This window comes from Trichophyton verrucosum (assembly GCF_000151505.1).
Source record: "Trichophyton verrucosum HKI 0517 chromosome Unknown contig00344_1.f1.exp, whole genome shotgun sequence".
NCBI lineage: Eukaryota > Fungi > Ascomycota > Eurotiomycetes > Onygenales > Arthrodermataceae > Trichophyton > Trichophyton verrucosum.
Window position 1 is genome coordinate 32,862 of NW_003315418.1, and position 17,137 is coordinate 49,998.

Genomic DNA, 17,137 nt, shown 5'->3' on the forward strand with positions numbered 1-17,137 from the left:
ACGCAAACTCGACACACACACCCTCACGCTTCGACGTCCCAGCATACACAGTGGCTGTGAGGTAGGGCAAAAAGGGGAAGACGCAATTGACGCCATGGGATCGCTGCAAACGCAAGTTCCGCCGCAGGAGGACGACGGGACCCTATCGGCAGTTTTCGACAACAACCACCCGCCGCGTCTAGGAACCGATGTAGGCATCCGTCTTCCGCTAAGTGCAATGGCTGCGTTCGCCTCAGGGATGGCTCTGGGAGCCTCTCACGGAAGTACAAAGGCTGCCTTTCGATTTCGTGCTGAGAACGCCCATCGCTTTCCTACCAACCCAGCCGGATGGTACCAGTACCATAAGAGCAAAAACTACACATCCATGATCGGGGGTTTGAAGGAGGGCACAAAGCTGGGCATGAAGGTTGGAATAGGAGCTGTGGCTTTTTGCATATTCGAAGAAACTGTTGATCATGCTCGTGGGAACCGTGACTTTTTATCCACGGTCACCGCTGGGCTATCATTTTCTGGGGTCTACAGCTTACTTGGTATGTTGTTATTTTCTTTTACTCCCTTTCACTTTCACTTTCACTATATGATACTGTATGACTAGCTGCTAATTCAGTGATTGCTCATGTAGCCCGTCATGATGTTTATACGGCAGCTCGAACAGCAAAAGTTGGACTAAAACTGAGTCTGGCTTATGGACTACTCCAGGACCTGTTTGCATCATTCCGTGGATCACGGCCGCAATATATTCAATTCATCTTCAATGTCTTTGGCAAACCAGGATCACCATAACGAAGTGGCAGTGCCATTCAATGGGCCCTTTGAAAGAATCTTTCACACTCTCTACTATCCATATACCATGGAATGGAGTTGAGGATTGAATGGACAAAGGTACACTTCTCCGTTGAAAAGGTGACTTTTGTTATAGAAACTTCGGCAGTCATACGATTTTCACTTGCTGAAATGGGTACATAAATACCTGAGCGGTAGCCCATGTTCTCCTATTTTCAAGACACTCTCCACTATCGCATTTGAAGATTACCGTCTCCAAGGCAAAATTCTGCTTGGACCTCTTACCATGGTTACGAAGAAGGGACCATACTCTAGCCGTTCCGGCAAATCAGCGGTTCCGGACTTCCTAGCTTATAACGGAAGCAAGGCACAGAAGCTACCGGAGTATGGAGAACGCGACTCGAAGCGTTATGCAACTGGCTCACTACGACCACCTGATGGGTACGCAGGTTCTGCAAAATCTAGAACATCCAAAGCCTATGGATCGTCGTCTAGGGCGTTAGATATTCCTGGGAGCTCTTCTAGAGCCCCTGATCCCTTTGCACTGCCCACCAGTACTGCCTTGGTACCCTATACAGGTGGCCAGAAATACTACGACAATGCACTGGCAGCTGGCAGCTCCAACAGCCGCAGAGACTATGACCGTGCGCCAACAGCTGGCGGCTCCAGACGTAGAAGTCTTTTCTTCGGAGACGAAGGGAACACCCGTATAGCTTCTCGTGGCGGCAAAGACTACGACCGTTTACCAACCGCCCGCCGCTCTAGCCGACGACGCGTCCATTTCGACGACGGGAGAGACGATCGTAGATCATCCAGCCGCGCCCGCCGAAGACGGCGCCGGCGTCAACGAGAATCGGAACGTACTGACTTGGCAATGTGTTGCCGTGACTGCTGCACCTTGGCACCGCGTGCAAAAATCCCACCGCTACTGCCAGAGTATGGTCCGGTATCCGATGCGACCCTTTACCAGCTCCATATGGTTTCAGGCATACCTCTGTACAGACTTGAGTATCTGAGTGACTATGACCTTATCACCGAAGGCCCATGCGGCTCGTTGGGAATTCTATTTCCCCTTCTACCCTGCGATATTCGTGATGCTATCTCCAGTGGACAGTTTTCGATCCGCCCAGTGCAGGTGGCTACGGTAACCACTGTGAATGTGTACACAACATATGAGCTATACTGATTTAAAAAGACTGTCAGAATAGCTTGGTTCTTACAGTTTTTGTGCACCATCTCCTGCCGACAATTTGTTACTTTCAATTGGTTTATTTTATTTTTATTTTTATTTTTTTTTTTCTATTTTCTTCAGCCATTTATCTTATGGAATTAATTTGGAACTAGATATCTGGCAGTGCTCGGGTTTAGAGAATACATTTAGGTTAAATATGGTTTTTCCTCGTAGGATAGGGTCTACCTAGGTCGTTTCTCACAGGATGGCATATTTACTGATAATGATCATAACTGTGCCTTGCAAGCAACTAACCATCACCAAAATGACGTTGTTGCGGCTCTGCTAGAAACAGCTACCTGGCCGAATACCCAAACTGATGCAAAGCGATGCTTCTACATCTTCTTAGCATGTATTCCGTACCAAGTGGTAATATTCTACTAGTTAAGGGATGCTTGTTCTCTACGCATCTCAATGTCCCACTATATCGTACTGAAAGATGTATCGCTCCACTAACGCCCTCAGCTTTCTGGGTGTTTACAGCAGACGAGATGCCCACTTATCAGACAGCTTGTCTACATTTTCCGCCCCTTTTCCCCTCTCTGCTAAAGGCATCCTGTGGCTCTCCTTAATTCTGCTGCCAAACTAGCTTGTTCTTAATACCCATTAGATATAGCCATCGAAGCCGTTACTTACATTTATGCACTCAAGAGTTCCCCAGACATTCGGCAGCAAGGGCCGGAGTTATGTAAGTGAGATCCTCAACCCAGACGACTCCGTGGGCCATGACGGTAATGGTGGCAAGAGTCAGCGCGTGCCTGGGTGAAAGATTTGCCTCCGTCCACTCCCATTGACGTGTAAACCTGTTATGCTTCAAATTTGGCAGCAGGAATGGGAGCCCCCCTTGTCACAGTTTGTCCTGACGACACCCATCAAAGCTCTCATTATTCGACATTCGAGGACCTAGACTAACACGGTTAAGCTAGTGAGTTAGCGAGCAAGCTCTCCGTCTAACGGCGTTCTAGTACCGAGAAGCATATTTGCAGGCGGCGCTGTAACTTGCTCGCGTGCCTCCCTTGGTTATGCTCTTCTCCTTCGACCATACGAAGCAGCCGCCTGGCTCTTGGTTGTTGGCCTGCTTCGTGAACAACCCTCCTCCACTCCATCATCGAAGATAAGCTTTCAGAAGGGGAGTTTTGAAAAAGAAAAAAGGGAAGGAAAAAAAGAAATAAAGACTCCCCATGCGAGACGCTATGAGATCGAATCGAATTGTTGTATGCAGTGGAGATGGAGACGGCTCTTCTGACTGGACACGGGGCTGTTGTGGCCAATGGCTGCTGGGGAGAGCGAGTTCGCCAACGCATCAGGTGGGTTTGTTTAGCACTCGAGTTATCATGCAGGGATCCGAGACGGCGGAGCAGGTATTATTAAGTATTATTATTATCCCAATAATAATAATTGCATCGAGCCGGCCAGGAGCCCGGGAGCCCAGCAGCATCAGGCAGGGAGCAGCACTGGCAAGCTTCTAGAAAAGCGGGTGGCCGGGTCGAGGGAAGGCGATGACAAACCCGCCGCAGGTTGAAGAACGCACGCTCAGGCGGGTTGAAACAGGGGCTGAAAACACACTCTGCGTCCTCAGCTTCCTCCTGCTCGTCGTCTCGTCGTCTCCGTCTCGCTCCCGCCTCTCGTAGTCGTGGTCGTAGTCTTCTCGTCTGTCTCTCCCTGGTTATCCTCCCCGCTGTTTGTCGTTGTCGTGTCTTTTTATCTTTTTTTATCTTTTTTTTTTTTTCTTTTCCTTTTTCGTCGCTTCGGCTTCCCCACGTGACTCCCCCGCGAAAAAAGTGACGCCAAGCCCCATTCTGGCCCCTGCGTTTTGCCTTTCTAGTGTTGCTTTTCTGCTGGCCGTCTCGTCCTCCGTCATCATCATCATCGACGTCTTCCTCGACCTCGCTCGACTGCTCCTCCGCGACCTCGCCTCGCCTGCCATCTCGACAGCGACAGAGACCTTCCTGTCCGGCCCTGTACCCAGCAGCCGTCACCGTCACTTCCGCAGGCTGCCAATTCTTGGCCACTTTTTTTTCGCCGCGCTCGTGCTTGTTGCTGTTCCTCCATCCGGCCCTGCGCCAGGGAGCTCCAAGTCTCGGGCCTGCAGGCTGGATAATCCCCCTCTGTGGCATCGGTCAGCTTTGAAAGACGGCAGGGAACAGCCTTGCACCGCCTCCAGCGCCTCTGGGAGCTGCTCGGCAACTCTATCAGTTGTGGTGGTCGGCTCGCTCTCTCCCGCCTTGTCTTCTCGCGCGGTCAGCAACCTTCCAACTCCAAAACCACATACACTTATATAACACCGTACTGATTATCAATGCAGCAGCCTGACCTTGATCTCCTTCCATGAACCCATCAGCTATGACTGCTTCTCTCAGCCAATGATTGATCAACGTCCGGTATTCACATCCAAGCTTCTGTTGTCATTGCTACCTTGGACCGGCCGCCATGAATTGTTGTTGGACACGGGAATTATAAAAATCTCCTCCAGGCCCTGTCCCCACAGTTCGCACTCGGCTATCGGATTGTAAGCACATAGTCATAATAACCGCGTCTCTGTTTGCATATTCCGTTCTGGGAGGAGACCGTCGGGGTTACTGCTTTTCTTTTCTTTTCTTTCTTTCTTTCTTTTTTTTTTCTTCCCACCTTCCTTTTGTGTTTCCATAAAAATCTTGATAACACGCAAGATGAGACGACATGGCCGTGGGAGCGCATCGCCGTTGTCGGCGAAGACAGCAACGGCTGTTCCCGACCCAATGTCTCCAATTCGCACCTTCAACACCGAGATGAACCCATCTCGGCCAGTTAGACCGTCGCCCCTGGCTGCCTCGCAGATACGTGGCATGCCGCTTGATATAATAGATCGGATACGGTCTTTTCCTCTATTCCAGTCTACCCCAGAGTCCTTTCTGACTGAGATCGGGCTCCACCTGCGGCCTCAGATAAACTCGGCAAACGACTACATTCTGACGGAAGGAGATGATGCAAAGGCCATGTACTGGCTTGTACGTGGAGCCGTCGCCGTCACGTCTCGAGATGGAGAGAGTACATATGCAGAGCTGAAGCCAGGCGCATTTTTTGGAGAGATCGGTGTTCTCATGGACCGCCCTCGTACTGCTACTATCATTGCAAGAACCCGCTGCTTACTCCTCATCCTGACCAAGGAGGACTTTAGAAACATTCTTCCCAGATTCCCAGAGGTGGAGCGGGCCATCAGGGATGAAGCAGAAGAGCGTCTTCAGATCCTTGAGCGTAAAAAACAAAAAGAGTCACCATCACCGCCTGCGGTTGTAGAAATGACCGCTCCTGGTGGGCAGAAACGTGTGACAAAGCGAGTACGAGATACCATTGCGGACGGCCTGGATTTTAATAATGACGACCATCGAGATGCCAACAACTTCACTAAGAAGCGCAAATCGCCCAGCCCCAGCTGTCAGGATGTCCCCACGTCCAGTGCTCTGGCCAACGGGCTCGTCAGCGTGAGAATGTTGCTCAGAGAACTGCCCCTTTTTGCTAATCTACCGGCTGATATCCTTCATTTCCTGGGATTAAATGCACAACCACGGACTTATCCACCATTCACCGACATCATTCGACAAAACTCACAGGGAAGGGAAGTTTTCTTCATCGTACGCGGTGAAGTCGAGGTCCTGAACGAACGATGTGACCCCGGCAGCCCCCGCCGTGTTGCTGATGCGGAGGACTCTCGAAATGTGCAGGTAAAAGCACGGCTAAAGCAAGGACAATACTTTGGTGAAGTCGTTAGCCTGTCACTCGCACCGAGAAGAACTGCTACAGTCCGCTCGGTATCTGCCGTCGAATGCTTGATGCTGAGCGGTGAAGTTCTCTCGGAGTTTTGGGCTCGATGTCCTGCAGATATCAGAGACCAGGTCGAACGAACGGCACGAACAAGGCTTGATGGTGCTAGTGACGGTGATGTAGTGATGGAAGATGCACCCAGCGCGGACCAGCTTTTTACCCCAGGAAACCAGGCACTCTTCTCCGCCCGGAGACAATCTATGCCTCTTCTTACCTTCTCCGAAACGGAACTTGAATCTCTTCACAAACCTAACAGGATGGAAGACGAATCTGTTGTGAAACCTTCCGACCCAGATCCATTTTTGAGTGTTGGGTTGGATAACGTACGATCCCGGTCCCGGCGAGGCTCCCTTGCTCCTATTATACCTGAAGATACTGCTCCAGATCAGCAATCGCAATCCCAGGCAACGAACGTAAACTCCCGCTCACGAACACCCTCACCTAATAAACATGCTCAGTCGGCACTCTTCAGAAACTCAGCCTTTTTTCAAACCAAACCGTCAAAACATCGAAACAGTATCCGTCATCGTGGAGTACTGTCCAATGATGTTCTTGTATCCATCTTCCAGTATCTTGAGCTACATGTTCTATTACGTCTCCGTGGGGTTTCTCGCCAGTGGTGTGAGATTGTCACCAAATCACCTCGTCTCTTGCACTTCCTCGATCTAAGCCGGTACAACCGCAAAATTACCGATGAGATTATAACCGGGATTATCTGTCCCTTTGTTGGGGACAGACCGCGTGTTATAGATGCTAACAACTGTTTTCATGTCACCGATGAAGGGTTTTCTGCTCTAGCTAACACTTGCGGTGCCAACTTACGTGTGCTCAAAATGAAAAGTGTCTGGGACGTTACAGCGCCAACAATACTGGATATGACAAACCATGCAAAGTCCCTTCAGGAGATCGACCTTAGTAATTGCCGGAAGGTGAGCGACACGCTATTGGCAAGGATCGTTGGGTGGGTGGTACCAGCTCAGCAACAGCACCAGAACCACGTCAACGGTGGGAGAGCTTTGCAGAATTCGAAATACATACCGAAAGTGGGCGCAGTACAACAGCCAAATCAACCGGCTGCGGGAACAGTATATGGCTGTCCGTACCTAAAGAAGATTACCTTGTCATACTGCAAGCATGTCACGGACCGTTCAATGCATCACATTGCCTCTCATGCTGCAAACCGGCTTGAAGAAGTTGACCTTACACGTTGTACAACCATAACTGACCAAGGATTCCAATACTGGGGGAATGCGCAGTTTCTCAGGCTGAGGAAGCTCTGTCTTGCAGATTGTACTTACCTCACTGACAACGCAATTGTCTACTTGACCAATAGCGCAAAGTGCCTTCAAGAGCTCGACCTAGTAAGTCCGAACCTACGGATAGCAAACTCCCCATGCTACTTGTAATATTCTAATAATGCCTTAGTCTTTCTGCTGTGCTCTCTCGGACACTGCCACAGAAGTCCTGGCGCTTGGCTGCCCTCAGCTAACGCATCTGAACCTTTCCTTCTGTGGCTCCGCAGTCTCTGACCCCTCCTTACGCTCCATTGGCCTCCATTTACTTAACCTCCGCGAACTTTCTGTGCGCGGCTGTGTCCGCGTAACTGGTACCGGTGTTGAGGCTGTTGCTGACGGATGCTCAATACTCAGCCTACTGGATGTCAGTCAGTGCAAAAATCTTTCTCCCTGGCTGGAATATGGCTTCCAGCATCGATACCGGGACAGAATTGAATTCATCACCGTTGCACATAATGGCAAGAGGTCCCGATGACATCATGCCAGCATGCCCTTGCTTCTGGCCACCATCTATCTTGGATATTGTACTCTGCTGTACGGTGTACACTCCATTCGTGACCTACCTTTACGATTTCACCCCATTTCGCCTCGCACTCTCCGTTCTTTTTGTATACCTTTGTTGGTTGGGAACTAGAAAACATTCTTGGATCACATAGCCCATTCATAGTTATCCCCTTTTTGCTCCCTGCTTCTCTTGAATACCCCCAATTGTACTGAGTACCATGTTACCATGCCTTCCTGGATTATGACTATTTACCCATTGCACAAATACCGATCTACACCCGTTCGAATTGCCCTTTTTGATCTCTTTCTCCCTCTCTCTCTCTCTTTAACACTTCGCATTAACACATGATATAACGACCCCGAAACGATATGATAAAATACTCTATCTTGACAAAAATCCATCTTAACGTGCATATTCAAACTATTTTCTTTCCTTCCTTCAGTTCCCTTCTCGCGTATTCTATATTTTGTTTATTTCACCTCGCCTACTATTCTCTTACCCGAACATCAAAGGAGACCGAGGCTATTTCTGGGCTTGGCTGGCGTTAAGATAGATGAAACCAGATGTGCAGATGTGATATATAATACCACTTTTAAAGTGATGCATTGGATAGGGAGTGGACAGCAGGGTATAAGAGCAGATAGCAGGTCTAGAAAAATGAGAAGGTCACGATATCTACTCGAGTAAAGTCTCGATATCCATATTGCTTTCATAACGAGAATACGGATTATTGCATATTGAAACCTTCGAGCGTACTTAGAAATGTCATGGTTAAAAAATCGTTACTTCCAAACCTCCTATTTTCCTATATTCCGAGGCACCCTGTCTCTTAGTTACATAAGCAGGCTCTTGTGGCTTTTCTCAACGTCCAACTTCATCCGATTTGCTTCTCAAAGGCTAACAAGCTAAATTTCTATGACTGCATAAGCTCATTCTCATATCCAGCTCCCCATGATTAGTCCGAACAGGTTATTTGTATCTGTTTTTGAACATTCCGCTGTTGAAGAGGTTGTCACAAAAGCATTAATTTTTATGCACGGGTAACTACCACTTCCTCAGAAACAGGCAGACCCACTGATCCCCAAGGCCACACGGCTCAAATAACACTGAACATGATGAAAGAATATATCAGCAAAAACGAGGAGTCCAACATGAGACTAAGCTTGAAAAGCCCAGACAAGCCAAGTTGTTCATTTCTTTGTCAGTGCTCGTCTGTTTGTCGTGGGCCTCGGTCGTGTCCTGTCGTTCTTGCAGCCGCGCCGCCCGACTCGACCCATCTACATTGTCATCACTCCCCTCAACACCCAATACCACAATACCCATGTATCTCTTCTCTTATGCTTCCTGGGGGCACTCCTCAGATATGGTTTACCTGACATTTACCCCATTATATGCTTACCTCCTTTATCAAAATATTAGAGCAGACAACCCGAAGCGAAAACAAAGCCTTGATCAGGTATACCTCCATTCAAAGATTTGTCCACTCTCTTGCAAGAACTGCAAAAGAGAAATCGCTAGAACTTCTTGACAATATATTCATTGTAGGGAGCTTTCAGTTGAAACAAAATACCCGTTTATTCTACCGATTATGTGGGGTGAATCGATCAAGTTCTTGCTTTGATTGCTACGTGTTGAAATCAAAGCAACTCGAACTTTTTTTTTTTCAAGGGCTCTACCTTTTAGAACAAGTTTTGAACTCAGGGGATATCTTAAATGAACATATTTGCTATCGTCGCCTTGTTTTCGAGCAGTTCTCGAACGAACAAGCTGCGGATGGGCCGATTGAATGGGATACCTTCAAGTCAACGGGTACAAAAAGCCGCTTTTCGAAGACTCTTTTTATGAAAGGGTTCTGGGTCCCATGGGTTTACACTGTCATTATGCATCATGGAGATTTCCGTCATTAAGCCCTCTAAGGAATGCACTATTTGTGTACAAGATGGAAATAGCCGAAGAAGAACGCTCTTTTTATCCTTGCACAATAGCCTAAAGACACAGTTTAAGAGATGAAGAAAGTCTCTTCAGTACATATACTGTGTTTCTGCACATTTTTATTGCTGTTCTTCTCTCTAGATTGAACATATATCAGGGTATACACTATAATAGATACCAATCTTGATCTTTTGATTCTTCTATTGCCATATTCAAAATCACAGAATATTCAAGAAATACTCTATAGCAATCTGCTTTACACTCTATCCTTTGGGTTGAATCAAGCTACGACAGCATTCTAGCAACATCTTACAGTCGCAATATATCGATCTACTTATATAAAGTAGCCATGTCTTCATCACTGAAGCGGCCCTCCAATGATGACAATCAGGAAGATACCTGGGATAATAACCAAGCCCAAAACGAGGGCGCCAATAATCAAGGAAACTCCCAGCAACAAGATCCAGAGACTACTGAAGATCCCGGAGAAGATACGACACAGAATCCAGCGGCAGAACAAGTATCTACAACAGAAGCCACAGCTCCTGCTCGTCGTCCAAAGAAGCCAAGAAGAGACAAGAATAGCCCTGAACCAAATTATTCTGAGTTGGTTCAGGGTCAGATGTCTTCTACCAATCGTACCGGCCAGGCCTGCGATCGCTGCAAGGTGAGTTTACCAGAGTTTACTTTACATTCCGGTCCTGTCAGGCTTTCCCATTTTCTCTTAACAGCCTCAATCGCCAATACTGCTTTTTCTGGTCCCGTTCTGAGTGGCCAACCATACTTTTTTCCCCTTGAATACATCGGGAATGCCAAATTGCTTTGTGTAATGTGTTTTCCCAATTCCATTGTATACTTTGTTCAACAAAAACAAAGCTATCAAAGGGGAAATCAGCTCCGAATTTTTGGATTTGGCAGACCACGCTTATACCAAATGGCTATATTCACTCCTACTTTCGATATCACTCCATTGGCGTTTTAAACCTTTATTACACCTACTCCGTTCTTACAGCCCATCCACATCCTTTGCTTTCCAAATCGCCTTATTATATTTCAAACTACTGAAATCCCCCTAATCCCGTGAAGCATAACTCCTTAAATTTCCTCAGATTGCTTATCTAAATACACAACACGTATCCATTTTAGAGCTTTACTAAAACATTACTCACTACAGGGGCGAAAAATGAAGTGCGATTCAAATTCGACTGGTTGTGCCAACTGTGTTGCCGGCAACTTGCCATGCACCCAGACTGACCCAATAACGCGGGTGTCGTATACTCGTGGAGAGCTAGAACGCCTACGAGCGGAAAACGGAAGGCTGGCTACTGAAAATGAATTATTACGAACAGAAAATGCCAACTTAAGAGACTATATCAGTAATGTGGTCAGCCACCTTGGAAGCGGTGGTGCTCAGGCGCCTGGAATGTCGATGGTGAGTGGCTACTTTTCTGTTGCACTTCATATCACCACCTTTTTCGCTATTTTATTAATACTTATATTCAGGAAACACCACATCCATATCCTTCGTATGATGCTCTACAAAGTCAGGCTCAGGCTCAAGCCATTCACCAGACGGCCCAGCAGCAGCCAGGACAGGGCTTTCCAATACTATACCCACCAGGCAGGCGTATGTAAACGACTTAAATGACCCCTCACACGATAAAGAGAGAGGCGACTGACACGTTCAAATCAGGTTCAACGGCAATGCTACCTTCAATGCAAGATCCCTCACAGTTTGGGGTGGTAATTCCCCCTTCCCAGTATCCTGCATATAATACATCGATGGCTTCAAACCCTTTCTCTGGACGAGACAACCCTGTGCCATCACCGGTTCAGCAAAGTAGTCAAAGCTCCTATCGACAGGGTATTCAACAGCAGCAGCAGCAGCAGCAACAGGGAGCGCGTCAAAGTCATAGCCAGAGTCAAGTACGTGGGCAAGGGGAGTCACATCAGCAGACTGGAGCACCAAAAAGAGACCATGACCCGTCTCAGGATCCGCCAGATAATTATAACTACTTCTCTGGCATGTGATACCTATAATCCAGAGTAGTAAGCTAAGTGCCCAGCGGATGAGGACCAACTTTAGTTTCCAAAACCTGCTGTTCCTTTCCCTTTTCACCAGGCATAGGCGCTGCATTGGTACGATGTTATTGAAGGGTTTATGTCTAATTGTAAAGTTTGGCCTTTTTCGTTATTATTCGTACACCTTCCACGATCGTCCAAAGAGCTAAGCGTAGTTCGCCATACCAGATAACCACCATAGATATTCTAATTAATTTCCAGGAGAATCCCATTAAACAAAAGCTTTGAAGCAAAATCTGAGAAGTATAATTATATACTATCATCTCTTATTCTTGAAACAGCAGCAGATGCCTTTGCTTTCACACCATTCCCTTACCAGTGATGCGTGAACTTCTCGATCTTCGTGTATGCGTTTAAAGCCTTCCACATTCAGCCATAACGTAAAATCATCAAGCCAAATAGGATCATACATGACAATTTTCTCATGCCATGTGGGTTGCTTGATACCCTTGATGCTGCGTATACGAGGCTGTGCTTTGACAGCATTTGTAATTTGTAGAAATATATTTGGGAGTTCTGCTGGTTCGTTTTCCTTGGTACTAACTCCTTTAGTTCGGATTGAAAATGCTCCCGGGCCTGGCACAAGGCCACTGGGCTTATCGCATGATGATACCCGAGGAGGAAGATGGGAATTCCCAGAGCTGGTCAGCTGTTTAGATGACTCTGGTAAGCCTTCATCGGTAGAATCGTCTATTTCTATTGTATTAGGTTGAGTATCACGTTCGGTGCCCTTGGAACGGAGTGTGTTTCCCTTAGCCTTTGGAGGCAATTTCAGGTTGTGAGATATGGTCTCAATTGTTCGCGAGGAGTCGACTATTCCATCGGGAGTGGTCGTCCGTATTGAGGGGATAACGCTAGGTATAGGGCCAGCTTCTATCGGATTTGTAGTATTGTTCAAGGGTCGTCCTTGAGAAGTTCCTTGTGGTTCATCTCGTTCAGATGGTCCAATTTCTGGTCTACCAGCAGCTTTCCTTTTACTTTCCCAACATTTCCCCAAAAGAACTATCATTTTCTCACGGCTTTTAATCGGCCTAAAACCAAAAGACGCCACCTTGGCTGTGAGGGCGTCGGTTGAAAGTCGGTTAAAATCCGGTATGCTTGCAACCCCATTTTCATTGTCATGGGTGGTTGAAATTTCATGGGGACTCTTGATAGTATCGGAAGTGTCAATATTAACAACAGTGTGAATGGATGGTTCAGTCTTCTCGGAGCTTTCATGTTCAATCGGTGGTAGAATTTCTGTATGTATCCCAACTTGAGAAAACTTGTTGGTAGACTGTTGCTCGTCCTGAGGTTGATATGCTGGAGCTGCTGGTTCGACCAAATCAACCATTTCAACGTTCAAGAGATAACCATCTAGGTCACGAGAACTTGCCGCCCATAAGTTCTTAGATTTGGAAAACCTCGAAACCCCAAGGCCGGAGGAGAGCTCTCTAGACCTTACCCTTGCTGATTCACCCTGACCTTGACTGTGTTCTAGGCCAGACTCTATCCCATAGACACTAGGACTGGAATCTCTCTCTAGCTGACTGGAAGTCCCGAATAGCAAGGTTTGGTTTTCAATAGTCTGTAGGGCTTCGACAGTAGGAGCAGGTCTAAATCGAGCTTGGCATTCGTCCTTCGAAATCTTTGTTCCAGATTTTGCCTTTGTAGCCTTACGCTTCGAAGTAGGTTTTCTGGCGGGTTGGATGGACTCTACGTCTTTATCGGCTGACGAAATATAGTCACCGCCTTCTGATGTAAACGGTGACTCGTACCGCCCTGTAGTTAGCGAAGTGATCGTAGTGATCTTTGATTTGGCGGGTCGTTTGGGTTTTCCAGCTGGTTTAAACCGGCTATTTCCTTCCGAGGTACTAGACGCAGCTGTATCGAGAGCCTCAGCTTCCAAATTTTTGCCTGAAGGCAAGCTTTGTGGTATGAACTAGATTCGTAGTCAATAATAGAACACAAAATTCTTATTAGTAGAACTATCGTACCTCTAAGAGCTGTTTTGTTGTTGGCCCTTCAGCAGGATATTGACCATCAGAGCCAATTTCACGAGAGGTTTCTCTTGAGAAACTGAACCCGGACATCAATGACCTGAAGTCATTGCCTTTATCCTGAGTTTCCCCTGTTTGCGTGAAGACGGGAGATCCTGTAAGGTCAATATGGGCCGGAGTTGTGTTCTTTATGGGTGTCCAAAAGTCTCTTCTTATAGTAGCTTCCTCAAGGCGTAATCCACATGACTCCCAACCAGGACTTCCAGCCTCCTTCTGCTGTAGATCAGCAGGATGCATAATGCTTCTCTTACTTGTCAATATTTTGGAGGTAGTGGATGGCTTTATGATCTTCCCTTTCAGCCTTGGATTGGTCGTTTCCTCTGAACCCTGGCCTTTTAGAGTCTGTTTTCTAGGTTTTTTCGATCTCGTTTTCTGCGCGGTAGATCCATTTTCCACCGACTGAGGACAAGGTCGAGAGCAGCCTGCCAATTCTTCCATACCTTCAACTAATTTGTAACTTTCGTCTCCCGGTTTTCGCCTCTTCGTTTTAGGCACCGGTAGGTTCTCTGCATTTGCTTTCCCTCCCAAAACAATCCTGGTATATCGGGCACTTCTGTTTGACTGTAGTTCAGTACTGACATTACCGTGACTTTCGGGGTCAGATTTTGGGCCACAAGTGAGGCTAGATGTTGATTTCGAGGAGAACTCAAGCAGTGTCTCAGTAGGAGAGGCTGGTTGCGCTCGCTGGTTTAACCTGCGACGGCAGGACAACATTGATTGCGTCAAAAGCTCTACCTATCATCTGGAGGCGTGTGTACAGTATAAAGAACTTTTAAGAGCTTTCCTCGCTATGGTAGCCAGTATTCGCTGTCTCGAGTTGATTTTGATGCCTGGACTCGGCGTTTTGCTGCTTGGAGGCCTTGGCGTTGACACGCTTCGGTAGTCGGGGCAACGGGAGGCTGAAGTCTATCTCGACGACATCCATCCTTTTGAAGACTTCATGAAGACCTATAATAAAATATCTGATATGCTATGCTGTTACGTACTGGATAAGGCTTACATTTCGAGAGCAAAAGATTTCTTTATCCCCGTTATTTTGTACCTAGGCATTTGTCCTCCTGCAGATATAAATACACCATCGCTAGTATTGTCTTCAAGTGCTAGCCTAAGCATTTTCTTCTAATTCCCTTAACTATAGGGGCAACGGTCGAAAGGGCAGGTTTCCTATTTTGTGAAAAAGAAACGGTTCAAGAGCCCCTTAAAGCAATAGCTCCGAGTACAGAGGTCTCGATCCGTCTCCTGAAAGTCTCCTCAACCCCTTCTACACTGTGGCCTTGAGCGGGATCCATTGGTTTCTTAGAAGGGTTATGACCCGCCAAGTTTGACAACTTATACACCTTTTGAATCTTCGATATATCTGTAATCTGACTGAGAGTAGTATCATCAAATGTCACTTGAGTGCCTTCGACAGCCTCTCCTAGATGCTTTGATACGGTCTCATGTGTAATCTCCGGGCTCGTGCTAACTTTCACAACAAGGAGATCAGTAGTTGAATCTGCTATTCCGAATCGACGAAAGGCATCGGCTATCTATGTTCAAACGAGATCGGTTAATTCAGCGTACTTCTCACTTTTGGTCTTGTGACATCAAACAACTGGCAACACTAACATTATTATTCGGGCTCAGAGCGAACACTATCTCCGAATGTACATTTCTCGACTTTAACCGCTTATTTTCGTAATCATTTACCGCCCTAAACACAGCCGAAAGGACGTGGGTAGTCGAAAGGATCTACTTTGGTGTACAGATGGAAAGAGTCAACATCGATTTGAGTCACAGTATATGGGCGCGGGCACTCAAACAACAGGAAGTTTCAACACCATACCATACTAGCATCAATAAAAACGTACTCATAGGCTGAGTTGGCAGAAATAAGCTGCTCTCTTAAAAACGACGAGTTCTTCACATCGCGATAGAGGGCGATATGGACTACTAATGATGGCGGAAGATGCGCAATTTGGAGACTCTTAAGAAGCGACATTGTCACCAAAAAGACCCAAGGCGCAAAGAGACTACAGCCAAGTCCAATCCGCTGAGTCAACTATGTGTCGCGAGGATAGTCTTCCAAACTCCGTTTCCCCTCGATGTCTTCGCTTTTTTCACTCTTCTAAACTCCGAAAGCCGAGCGATGTGATGAGGTCATCATAATAGTCACATGATATTATTGATGACTAAGTCAACGAAGCTGGCCCTTTTCTCGAATCTTCATTCGACGGACGGAAGAAGGATACAGAAGAACTCTCTCGCGGTATATAAACGCCCGTCGCAAGGCCTATTACCATCATCTTGCATTACTTTGACATTCGAATAACACTCACCGCTCACATCTATCATGGCGCTCATCCTTCGCCGCCCGTTTGCCGTATCGGCTGTTCTTAAACAGGCCCCCAAGCCATCGACAGTATCAACGACCATCCGGTTCATCCACAACGGCCCTATCAAGCCATCATCATCAGCTAGCCGTGCATCGTCTCAAATCCCTTCCCCCTCAGTGCTCAGTAAAGCTCGCCAGTCATTCAAGGATGCTTTCCGACGGACCTACATGCAGAAGGCATATCAGCCTGCGGCCGGAGATACCAGCAATATGACCCAGAAATTGATATACGGTGCCGCGATTGTTGGAGGAACCATTGTGGCAACAAACTTCATTTTCAACCGGGAAACAAGAGAAGATGGCGGCATGCGCCCCTATGAGCGAAGTTTCTTGAATGAGACCTTCATGCACACTGGCCTGGGCATTGGAATTATCGGTGTTGCTGCCCGTGCTCTTCACACCAGCGGATGGTCTTATCGGCTTATGGCAACCAACCCATGGGTTGTTGTTGGTGCCAGCTTGGTAGCCAGTATTGGAACTATGTATGGAACATTTTACACGTCGCCGGATAAGTAAGTGGGACAACTTTCCGTACTCTGTATCGTATATTTAGCACTACTAACATTTTCCATAGCTACATTCAAAAGTATGCACTCTGGACTGGATTTAACCTTGCCCAAGCTGCCGTTCTCGCTCCTCTATTCTTCATGTCCCCAGCCATTCTTGGACGTGCTGGTCTTTACACAGTCGGTATGATGGGCTCGATTGCCTTTGTCGGTGCTACTGCCAAACAGGAGAAATACCTCTACCTCGGTGGTCCACTCCTTGCTGGTGTTGCCATTGTCGCTCTCTCCGGATTTGCTCCTCTGGTTCTACCAGCTACTGCAACAAGAACTCTCATGTGGTCTGAGCGAGTTTGGCTATACGGAGGCCTTGCTGTCTTTGGTGGATTCACCCTCTACGATATCCAGAAAATTCTTTACCACGCTCGTTTGGCTGAGCGAGGAGTTGTTCGGAGAGACGTCGTTAACGAGAGTGTCAGCCTTGAGCTCGACTTCATCAACATATTTGTCCGCATGGTCCAGATCCTGGCTCTGAGAGGCGGTAACAACAAGCGATAGACCCTCTTCTCCCTATTGTTTGAGAATTTTTAAG

At 47.2% G+C, this 17,137-nt stretch overlaps 7 protein-coding genes across 7 annotated transcripts; 5 read left to right on the plus strand and 2 right to left on the minus strand.

Moving 5' to 3' along the window:
• Positions 1-94: 94 nt before the first annotated feature.
• TRV_04317 (uncharacterized protein) lies at positions 95-783 on the plus strand (the record flags this gene model as incomplete). Its single annotated transcript, XM_003021529.1, has 2 exons — positions 95-530; positions 596-783. The coding sequence occupies 2 exons, from the start codon at positions 95-97 to the stop codon at positions 781-783; spliced, it is 624 nt and encodes a 207-aa protein (XP_003021575.1).
• A 72-nt stretch (positions 784-855) lies between these two features.
• Positions 856-1,969, plus strand: TRV_04318 (uncharacterized protein; the record flags this gene model as incomplete). Its single annotated transcript, XM_003021530.1, has 2 exons — positions 856-882; positions 920-1,969. The coding sequence occupies 2 exons, from the start codon at positions 856-858 to the stop codon at positions 1,967-1,969; spliced, it is 1,077 nt and encodes a 358-aa protein (XP_003021576.1).
• Positions 1,970-4,752: 2,783 nt separating this feature from the next.
• Positions 4,753-7,585, plus strand: TRV_04319 (uncharacterized protein; the record flags this gene model as incomplete). The annotated part of the gene is made up of 2 exons (XM_003021531.1): positions 4,753-7,176; positions 7,241-7,585. 2 exons carry the CDS (start codon positions 4,753-4,755, stop codon positions 7,583-7,585), a joined length of 2,769 nt encoding a protein of 922 aa, XP_003021577.1.
• Positions 7,586-9,896: 2,311 nt separating this feature from the next.
• Positions 9,897-10,529, plus strand: TRV_04320 (uncharacterized protein; the record flags this gene model as incomplete). The annotated part of the gene is made up of 1 exon (XM_003021532.1): positions 9,897-10,529. The coding sequence occupies one exon, from the start codon at positions 9,897-9,899 to the stop codon at positions 10,527-10,529; it is 633 nt and encodes a 210-aa protein (XP_003021578.1).
• A 702-nt stretch (positions 10,530-11,231) lies between these two features.
• Positions 11,232-11,684, minus strand: TRV_04321 (uncharacterized protein; the record flags this gene model as incomplete). The annotated part of the gene is made up of 1 exon (XM_003021533.1): positions 11,232-11,684. One exon carries the CDS (start codon positions 11,682-11,684, stop codon positions 11,232-11,234), a length of 453 nt encoding a protein of 150 aa, XP_003021579.1.
• A 204-nt stretch (positions 11,685-11,888) lies between these two features.
• TRV_04322 (uncharacterized protein) lies at positions 11,889-14,382 on the minus strand (the record flags this gene model as incomplete). Its single annotated transcript, XM_003021534.1, has 2 exons — positions 11,889-13,550; positions 13,606-14,382. 2 exons carry the CDS (start codon positions 14,380-14,382, stop codon positions 11,889-11,891), a joined length of 2,439 nt encoding a protein of 812 aa, XP_003021580.1.
• Positions 14,383-16,000: 1,618 nt separating this feature from the next.
• Positions 16,001-17,103, plus strand: TRV_04323 (uncharacterized protein; the record flags this gene model as incomplete). The annotated part of the gene is made up of 2 exons (XM_003021535.1): positions 16,001-16,554; positions 16,596-17,103. 2 exons carry the CDS (start codon positions 16,001-16,003, stop codon positions 17,101-17,103), a joined length of 1,062 nt encoding a protein of 353 aa, XP_003021581.1.
• Between the last annotated feature and the right edge of the window lie 34 nt (positions 17,104-17,137).